We start from the raw sequence: 11,030 nt of genomic DNA, 5'->3' as shown, positions 1-11,030 counted from the left end.
TATTGCATTCTGATGGCGCTTTTTCCAGCAGAATCCTGACTCCGGTGCGCGATCCTCCAAAAATCATGAAACATGCAAAATAGATGAAATAACATAAGTATCACCTCTAAATATGAAATATATCAATGAATAACATTAAATTATGATATAAAATAGTGATGCAAAATGGACGTATCAGCAACCAGTTGACGAAATCATCCCTAGCTACTACGAATGGTAGTTCATAACACGATACTACGAATCATAACGGGGTCGTTCAACAAATGGGGATCGAAAAGGGTTCGAGAAACAGGGGATCATAGGGGTTCTTCTTCTTCACTTCTTCTTCTTCTTCTTCACTTCTTCTTCACTTCTTCTTCACTTCTTCTTCACTTCTTCACTTCTTATCAGATGGTGGTGTTTCCTCTGGCTTTCCATATTGCGTCTGCCCACTCTTGCCTCTTCACCTTCCAGACATCATTGTCGCAAGTTTCCACGCCATGGCTAGTCTCTACTTTATCAAAAGTGACAACCTCTTCGAAGAACTCATCCTCGCCCCAACCTAGGATACAGTTGCGAAGAATGCAGCAAGCAAGGACCAGCTTTACCTGAGTGTCAAACATGTGGAACAGTTTCTGGTCAAGGACCTTGAACCTGTTCTTCAGTGCAGCAAAGACCCTCTCAATGTTGACTCTAAGGCTTGAGTGTCTGAGATTGAACAACTCTCTCGCATTTAGAGGTCGGTTCTTCGCAGAGAACTCGTTGAGGTGGTACCTTGTTTTTCTGAAGTGAGGTAGAATTCCAGGTCAGCATGCATATCCAGCATCTCCAAGGTAGAACTTAGCATCAGGGATTTGCAACCCATCAGGCCTTGACAAGCTGTTGGCCAGGATGCTCGCATCATGAGCTGAACCCTCCCACCCAGCAAGAACGTAGGCGAACCTCATATCGAAATCCACAGCTGCTAGCACGTTCTGGCTGGTGTAGTGCTTCCTCCCGCGGAATGCTGCAAACATTGATCTCGGTACCTTTTGCAGTGACATGAGTACCATCAATAGCCCCAATGCAATCCTGTAAAAAAATTAGCACACAGTCATATTTCTGACAGTACCTGATGGCGTGTAACTCACACGTTCGTTGGGAACCCCAAGAGGAAGGTATGATGTCGTATAGCAGCAGGTTTTCCCTCAGTAAGAAACCAAGGTTTATCGAACCAGTAGGAGCCAAGAAGCACGTTGAAGGTTGATGGCGGCGGGATGTAGTGCGGCGCAACACCAGAGATTCCAGCGCCAACGTGGAACCTGCACAACACAACCAAAGTACTTTGCCCCAACGAAACAGTGAGGTTGTCAATCTCACCGGCTTGCTGTAACAAAGGGTTAACCGTATTGTGTGGAAGATGATTGTTTGCAGAAAACAGTAGAACAAGTATTGCAGTAGATTGTATTTCAGTAAAGAGAATTGGACCGGGGTCCACAGTTCACTAGAGGTGTCTCTCCCATAAGACGAACAGCATGTTGGGTGAACAAATTACAGTTGGGCAATTGACAAATAAAGAGAGCATGACCATGCACATACATATCATGATGATTATAGTGAGATTTAATTGGGCATTACGACAAAGTACATAGACCGCCATCCAACTGCATCTATGCCTAAAAAGTCCACCTTCAGGTTATCATCCGAACCCCCTCCAGTATTAAGTTGCAAAGCAACAGACAATTGCATTAAGTATGGTGCGTAATGTAATCAACAACTACATCCTTAGACATAGCATCAATATTTTATCCCTAGTGGCAACAGCACAACACAACCTTAGAACTTTCTCACATCGTCCTGTGTCAATGCGTGCATGAACCCACTATCGAGCATAAGTACTCCCTCTTGGAGTTACAAGCATCTACTTGGCCAGAGCATCTACTAGTAACGGAAAGCATGCAAGATCATAAACAACACGTAGATATAACTTTGATAATCAACATAACAAGTATTCTCTATTCATCGGATCCCAACAAACGCAACATATAGAATTACGGATAGATGATCTTGATCATGTTAGGCAGCTCACAAGATCCAACAATGATAGCACAATGGGGAGAAGACAACCATCTAGCTACTGCTATGGACCCATAGTCCAGGGGTAGACTACTCGCTCATCACTCCGGAGGCGACCATGGCGGTGTAGAGTCCTCCGGGAGATGATTCCCCTCTCCGGTAGGGTGCCGGAGGCGATCTCCTGGATCCCCCGAGATGGGATCGGCGGCGGCGGCGTCTCGATGTTTTCTCGTATCGTGGCTCTCGTGCGGGGGTTTCGTCACGGAGGCTTTAAGTAGGCGGAAGGGCAGGTCAGGGGGCACAGGGGCCCCACACCATAGGCCGGCGCGGCCAGGGGTGGGCCGCGCCGCCCTAGGGTTTGGGCACCTGTGGCCCCACTTCGTCTCTCCTTCGGACACGGAAGCTTCGTGGAAAAATAGGACCCTGGGCGTTGATTTCGTCCAATTCCGAGAATATTTCGTTACTAGGATTTACGAAACCAAAAACAGCAGAACAAAGAATCGGCACTTCGGCATCTTGTTAATAGGTTAGTTCCGAGAAAATGCACGAATATGACATAAAGTGTGCATAAAACATGTAGATAACATCAATAATGTGGCATGGAACATAAGAAATTATCGATACGTCGGAGACGTATCAGCATCCCCAAGCTTAGTTCTGCTCGTCCGAGCGTAAAACGATAACACAGATAATTTCTGGAGTGACATGCCATCATAATCTTGATCATACTATTTGTAAAGCATATGTAGTGAATGCAGCGATCAAAACAATATATATGACATAAGTAAACAAGTGAATCATAAAGCAAAGACTTTTCATGAATAGCACTTCAAGACAAGCATCAATAAGTCTTGCATAAGAGTTAACTCATAAAGCAACAATTCATAGTAAAAGCATTGAAGCAACACAAAAGAAGATTAAGTTTCAGCGGTTGCTTTCAACTTGTAACATGTATATCTCATGGATATTGTCAACATAGAGTAATATAATAAGTGCAATAAGCAAATATGTAGGGATCAATGCATAGTTCACACAAGTGTTTGCTTCTTGAGATGGAGAGAAATAGGTGAACTGACTCAACATTGAAAGTAAAAGAATGGTCCTCATAGAGGAAAAGCATCGATTGCTATATTTGTGCTAGAGCTTTGATTTTGAAAACATGAAACAATTTTGTCAACGGTAGTAATAAAGCATATGCATCATGTAAATTATATCTTATAAGTTGCAAGCCTCATGCATAGTGTACCAATAGTGCCCGCACCTTGTCCTAATTAGCTTGGACTACCGGATCATCACAATGCACTGTTTTTACCAAGTGTCACAAAGGGGTACCTCTATGCCGCCTGTACAAAGGTCTAAGGAGAAAGCTCGCATTGGATTTCTCGCTATTGATTATTCTTCAACTTAGACATCCATACCGGGACAACATAGACAACAGATAATGGACTCCTCTTTTATGCATAAGCATGTAACAACAATTAATAATTTTCTCATTTGAGATTGAGGATATGTGTCCAAAACTGAAACTTCCACCATGGATCATGGCTTTAGTTAGCGGCCCAATGTTCTTCTCTAACATATGCATGCTTAACCATAAGGTGGTAGATCTCTCTTACTTCAGACAAGACGGACATGCATAGCAACTCACATGAAATTCAACAATGAATAGTTGATGGCGTCCCCAGTGAACATGGTTATCGCACAACAAGCAACTTAATAAGAGATAAAGTGCATAATTACATATTCAATACCACAATAGTTTTTAAGCTATTTGTCCCATGAGCTATATATTGCAAAGGTGAAGAATGGAATTTTAAAGGTAGCACTCAAGCAATTTACTTTGGAATGGCGGAAAACACCATGTAGTAGGTAGGTATGGTGGACACAAATGGCATAGTGGTTGGCTCAAGTTTTTTGGATGCATGAGAAGTATTCCCTCTCGATACAAGGTTTAGGCTAGCAAGGTTTATTTGAAACAAACACAAGGATGAACCGGTACAGCAAAACTCACATAAAAGACATATTGTAAACATTATAAGAATCTACATCGTCTTCCTTGTTGTTCAAACTCAATACTAGAAATTATCTAGACCTTAAAGAAACCAAATATGCAAACCAGATTTTAGCATGCTCTATGTATTTCTTCATTAATGGGTGCAAAGCATATGATGCAAGAGCTTAATCATGAGCACAACAATTGCCAAGTATCACATTACCCAAGACATTTATAGCAATTACTACATGTATCATTTTCCAATTCCAACCATATAACAATTTAACGAAGGAGAAACTTCGCCATGAATACTATGAGTAGAAACCAAGGACATACTTGTCCATATGCTACAGCGGAGCGTGTCTCTCTCCCATAAAGTGAATGCTAGGATCCATTTTATTCAAACAAAACAAAAAACAAAAACAAACCGACGCTCCAAGAAAAAGCACATAAGATGTGATGGAATAAAAATATAGTTTCAGGGGAGGAACATGATAATGTTGTCGATGAAGAAGGGGATGCCTTGGGCATCCCCAAGCTTAGACGCTTGAGCCTTCTTGATATATGCAGGGGTGAACCACCGGGGCATCCCCAAGCTTAGAGCTTTCACTCTCCTTGATCATGTTGCATCATACTCCTCTCTTGATCCTTGAAAACTTCCTCCACACCAAACTCGAAACAACTCATTAGAGGGTTAGTGCACAATATAAATTAACATATTCAGAGGTGACACAATCATTCTTAACACTTCTGGACATTGCATAATGCTACTGGACATTAGTGGATCAAAGAAATTCATCCAACATAGCAAAAGAGGCAATGCGAAATAAAAGGCAGAATCTGTCAAAACAGAACAGTTCGTATTGACGAATTTTAAAATGGCAGCAGACTTGCTCAAATGAAAATGCTCAAATTGAATGAAAGTTGCGTACATATCTGAGGATCACTCACGTAAATTGGCATAATTTTCTGAGTTACCTACAGAGAGGTGGACCCAGATTCGTGACAGCAAAGAAATCTGGAACTGCGCAGTAATCCAAATCTAGTACTTACTTTTCTATCAACGGCTTAACTTGGCACAACAAAACACAAAACTAAGATAAGGAGAGGTTGCTACAGTAGTAAACAACTTCCAAGACACAAAATAAAAACAAAGTACTGTAGGTAAAAACATGGGTTGTCTCCCATAAGCGCTTTTCTTTAACGCCTTTCAGCTAGGCGCAGAAAGTGTGTATCAAGTATTATCAAGAGACGAAGTGTTGTTATCATGAGCTCCCCCATCCATAGTGGTACTAAGGGCTTTGTCAATTTTAGGCCTATAATAATACTTCTTTGGTCTAGGCACTTTAGAGACATACATAAACTTTTGCTCCTTACCCACATAAGCTTTCTCCTTATATTTAAGAGAAGAAAATGTTGAACCCAAGGTTCCCATAGCCTTTTCAAGTTCATCAATCCTATTAATTTGATCATCATGGACAACACAAGTTCCTAGAGCACTAATTCTTTCATCAATTCCTACTAAGGATTTATCAAGTTCATCAGTTTTATCAAGTAACACTTCCACTTTAGCTTCAATACTTGGAAAATTTTTCTCTATGGTTCCCAATTTTTTCATAACATCTTCAAGAGAGATTTCAGTTTTAACTTTATCAACAGGGGGTATTCCAAATAGACTCTCAATAATGCAACTAGCTTCTAATGCAGGGGTACTTAAGAAGTTACCTCCTACGAGACAATCAAGAACATGCCTATTCCAGCTAGAGATACCAACATAAAAATTCCTGAGTAAAATAGTGGCGGAGTGTTTCTTAGTGCACCTATTATGGGCATTAATAATTCTATACCAAGCATCTCTTAAACATTCTCCCCCTTGTTGCTTAAACGAACGAACTTCAACTTCAGGATTACTCATTTTAGTAGTAATAAATAAAGTAAATGCAAGTAAACTAATTTTTTTGTGTTTTTGATATAGCAAACAAGATAGCAAATAAAGTAAAACTAGCAACTAATTTTTTTGTATTTTGATTTAGTGCAGCAAACAAAGTAGTAAATAAAATAAAGCAAGACAAAAAACAAAGTAAAGAGATTGAGAAGTGGAGACTCCCCTTGCAGCGTGTCTTGATCTCCCCGGCAACGGCGCCTTAAAAAGCGCTTGATGGCGTGTAACTCACACGTTCGTTGGGAACCCCAAGAGGAAGGTATGATGTCGTATAGCAACAGGTTTTCCCTCAGTAAGAAACCAAAGTTTATCGAACCAGTAGGAGCCAAGAAGCACGTTGAAGGTTGATGGCGGCGGGATGTAGTGCGGCGCAACACCAGAGATTCCAGCGCCAACGTGGAACCTGCACAACACAACCAAAGTACTTTGCCCCAACGAAACAGTGAGGTTGTCAATCTCACCGGCTTGCTGTAACAAAGGGTTAACCGTATTGTGTGCAAGATGATTGTTTGCAGAAAACAAGAGAACAAGTATTGCGGTAGATTGTATTTCAAGAAAGAGAATTGGACCGGGTCCACAGTTCACTAGAGGTGTCTCTCCCATAAGACGAACAGCATGTTGGGTGAACAAATTACAGTTGGGCAATTGACAAATAAAGAGAGCATGACCATGCACATACATATCATGATGATTATAGTGAGATTTAATTGGGCATTACGACAAATTACATAGACCGCTATCCAACTGCATCTATGCCTAAAAAGTCCACCTTCAGGTTATCATCCGAACCCCCTCCAGTATTAAGTTGCAAAACAACAGACAATTGCATTAAGTATGGTGCGTAATGTAATCAACAACTACATCCTTAGACATAGCATCAATGTTTTATCCCTAGTGGCAACAAAGACAACACAACCTTAGAACTTTCTGTCATTGTCCTGTGTCAATGCAGGCATGAACCCACTATCGAGCATAAGTACTCCCTCTTGGAGTTACAAGCATCTACTTGGCCAGAGCATCTACTAGTAACGGAAAGCATGCAAGATCATAAACAACACGTAGATATAACTTTGATAATCAACATAACAAGTATTCTCTATTCATCGGATCCCAACAAACGCAACATATAGAATTACAGATAGATGATCTTGATCATGTTAGGCAGCTCACAAGATCCAACAATGATAGCACAATGGGGAGAAGACAACCATCTAGCTACTGCTATGGACCCATAGTCCAGGGGTAGACTACTCACTCATCACTCCGGAGGCGACCATGGCGGTGTAGAGTCCTCCGGGAGATGATTCCCCTCTCCGGTAGGGTGCCGGAGGCGATCTCCTGGATCCCCCGAGATGGGATCGGCGGCGGCGGCGTCTCAGTATGTTTTCTCGTATCGTGGCTCTCGGTACTGGGGGTTTCGTCACGGAGGCTTTAAGTAGGCGGAAGGGCAGGTCAGGAGGGGGCACAGGGGCCCCACACCATAGGCCGGCGCGGCCAGGGGGTGGGCCGCGCCGCCCTAGGGTTTGGGCACCCTGTGGCCCCACTTCGTCTCTCCTTCGGACTTCTGGAAGCTTCGTGGAAAAATAGGACCCTGGGCGTTGATTTCGTCCAATTCCGAGAATATTTCGTTACTAGGATTTCTGAAACCAAAAACAGCAGAAACAAAGAATCGGCACTTCGGCATCTTGTTAATAGGTTAGTTCCAGAAAATGCACGAATATGACATAAAGTGTGCATAAAACATGTAGATAACATCAATAATGTGGCATGGAACATAAGAAATTATCGATACGTCGGAGACGTATCAGTACCACACATCTGATAGGTAGAAGGAACATGATTTTATACTCACCCTGAAATAGGGGAATGCTACCGTGGGAGTTGACGTGGGCGTAGTAGCTTCCTTGTGACGGTAAAGCACTCGTCAGTTGGGAACCCCAAGAGGAAGGTATGATGTCGTATAGCAGCAAGTTTTCCCTCAGTAAGAAACCAAGGTTTAATCGAACCAGTACGAGTCAAGAAGCACGTTGAAGGTTGATGGTGACGGAGTGTAGTGCGGCGCAACACCAGGGATTCCGGCGCCAACGTGGAACCTGCACAACACAACCAAAGTACTTTGCCCCAACGAAACAGTGAGGTTGTCAATCTCACCGGCTTGCTGTAACAAAGGATTAGATGTATAGTGTGGATGATGATTGTTTGCGAGAACAAGAGAAACAGTATTGCAGTAGATTGTATTCGATGTAAAAGAATGGACCGGGGTCCACAGTTCACTAGAGGTGTCTCTCCCATAAGAAATAGCATATTGGGTAAACAAATTACAGTTGGGCAATTGACAAATAGAGAGGGCATGACAATGCACATACATGACATGATGAGTATTGTGAGATTTAATTGGGCATTACGACAAAGTACATAGACCGCTATCCAGCATGCATCTATGCCTAAAAAGTCCACTTTCAGGTTATCGTCCGAACCCCTTCCGGTATTAAGTTGTAAACAACAGACAATTGCATTAAGTATGGTGCGTAATGTAATCAATAACTACATCCTCGGACATAGCATCAATGTTTTATCCCTAGTGGCAACAGCACATCCATAACCTTAGAGGTTGCTGTCACTCCCCCAGATTCACGGAGACATGAACCCACTATCGAGCATAAATACTCCCTCTTGGAGTTACAAGCAATGACTTGGCCAGAGCCTCTACTAGCAACGGAGAGCATGCAAGATCATAAACAACACATAGATAGATTGATAATCAACATAACATAATATTCTCTATTCATCGGATCCCAACAAACACACATGTAGCATTACAAATAGATGATCTTGATCATGATAGGCAGCTCACAAGATCAGACAATGAAGCACAATGGGGAGAAGACAACCATCTAGCTACTGCTATGGACCCATAGTCCAGGGGTGAACTACTCACTCATCAATCCGGAGGCGACCATGGCGGTGTAGAGTCCTCTGGGAGATGATTCCCCTCTCTGGCAGGGTGCCGGAGGTGATCTCCAGAATCCCCCGAGATGGGATTGGCGGCGGCTGATGACCCACAAGTATAGGGGATCGCAACAGTCTTCGAGGGTAGTATAACCCAATTTATTGATTCGACACAAGGGGAGACAAAGAACACTTGGAAGCCTTAACAGCGGAGTTGTCAATTCAGCTGCACCTGGAAATAGACTTGCTCGCAAGAGTTTATCAGTAGTAACAGTTTTATAGCGATAGTAGTGAAATAACAGCAGCAGAGTAATAAAGACAGCAGTAGTGATTTTAGTAAACAGCAGGATTAAAATACTGTAGGCACGGGGACGGATGACGGGCGTTGCATGGATGAGAGAAACTCATGTAACAATCATAGCAGGGCATTTGCAGATAATAATAAAACGGTGTCCCAGTACAAAGCAATCAATAGGCATGTGTTCCATATATAGTCGTGCGTGCTCGCAATGAGAAACTTGCACAACATCTTTTGTCGTACCAGCCGGTGGCAGCCGGGCCTCAAGGGAAACTACTGGATATTAAGGTACTCCTTTTAATAGAGTACCGGAGCAAAGCATTAACACTCCGTGAACACATGTGATCCTCACATCGCTACCATTCCCTCCGGTTGTCCCGATTTCTGTCACTTCGGGGCCATTGGTTTCGGACAGCGACATGTGTATACAACTTATAGGTAAGATCATAAACAATGAATATCATGATGAAACAATAACATGTTCAGATCTGAGATCATGGCACTCGGGCCCTAGTGACAAGCATTAAGCATAACAAGTTGCAACAATATCATCAAAGTACCAATTACGGACACTAGGCACTATGCCCTAACAATCTTATGCTATTACATGACCAATCTCATCCAATCCCTACCATCCCCTTCAGCCTACAGCGGGGGAATTATTCACACATGGATGGGGGAAACATGGCTGGTTGATGTAGAGGCGTTGGCGGTGATGGCGGTGATGATCTCCTCCAATTCCCCGTCCCGGCGGAGTGCCGAACGGAGACTTCGGCTCCCGCGACGGAGTTTCGCGATGTGGCGGCGTTCTGGAGGGTTTCTGGCGACTTCGACTTCTCCCCGTGCGTTTTTAGGTCGAGGCGAATAAGTAGTCCGAAGGAGGGCATCGGAGGCCGGCCGAGGGGGCCACACCACAGGGCCGCGTGGGCCCCCCCTGGGCCGCGCCGCCCTATGGTGTGGGGCCCTCGGGCCTCCACCTCAATTGTCCTTCTGGCTCCGTTAGTTTCCTGGGAAAATAGGGCCTTCTGCATAAATTCCGAGGATTTTCCCGAAAGTTGGATTTCTGCACAAAAACGAGACACTGAGCAGATTCTGCGAAAACAGCGTTAGTCCGTGTTAGTTGCATCCAAAATACACAAATTAGAGGCACTAGAATCGCAACAGTGTTCGGGACCGTAGATACGGTTTGGACGTATCACCTCGCCCCACGCGTAGCTTATTGCTTGTCCTCAAGCAATTCAGTTAACAACTGAGCGATAAAAGAACTTTAACGAACACATTTGCTTATATGATGTATATATTCTCATGCTATGGCTAATACTTAAGCAATTCATAATGGGATACATGCAAATAAGATCATCTAACAGCCATGTCAATCATGGAGAGGTACCAACAATTAATAATAAGCATCATGAATCATGTATATAAGCAGGATTGCAATGTTCATAAGAGAGTATGATAAAGTGGTATCTCGCTTGCCTGTATTTGATTGGCAAAACATAAATGCCCGGGCACCTCTGGAGTTCATAGAAAGACTAGAAGTAGTGATTGTCAAAAGATAAATGCATCAAAGTTATACCACAATCAATCATATTTTGAGACAAGCATATTATACTAAGAATGACAGTTGTGCTCTCAAGAGAGTGCTCAAAGAAAGGATGGAGACACAACATAAAAGTAAAAGATTGACCCTTCACAGAGGGAAGCAGGGATTAACATGCGCTAGAGCTTTTCATTTTTATAATCAGGAGTAAAATTATTTTGAGAGGTGTTTGTTGTTGTCAACGAATGGCAATGGGTACACTAACTACCTC

At 42.9% G+C, this 11,030-nt stretch overlaps 1 protein-coding gene across 1 annotated transcript; it reads right to left on the bottom strand.

Annotated features, from left to right (window-relative positions):
• Positions 1-386: 386 nt before the first annotated feature.
• LOC127315347 (protein ALP1-like) lies at positions 387-995 on the bottom strand. The gene is made up of 2 exons (XM_051345842.1): positions 820-995; positions 387-762 (listed from the first exon to the last, which is right to left on the bottom strand). Exons 1-2 carry the CDS (start codon positions 993-995, stop codon positions 387-389), a joined length of 552 nt encoding a protein of 183 aa, XP_051201802.1.
• Between the last annotated feature and the right edge of the window lie 10,035 nt (positions 996-11,030).

This window comes from Lolium perenne, chromosome 7 (assembly GCF_019359855.2).
Source record: "Lolium perenne isolate Kyuss_39 chromosome 7, Kyuss_2.0, whole genome shotgun sequence".
In the NCBI taxonomy this organism is placed as follows: domain Eukaryota; kingdom Viridiplantae; phylum Streptophyta; class Magnoliopsida; order Poales; family Poaceae; genus Lolium; species Lolium perenne.
This window is presented reverse-complemented; position numbering and strand designations above follow the sequence as displayed.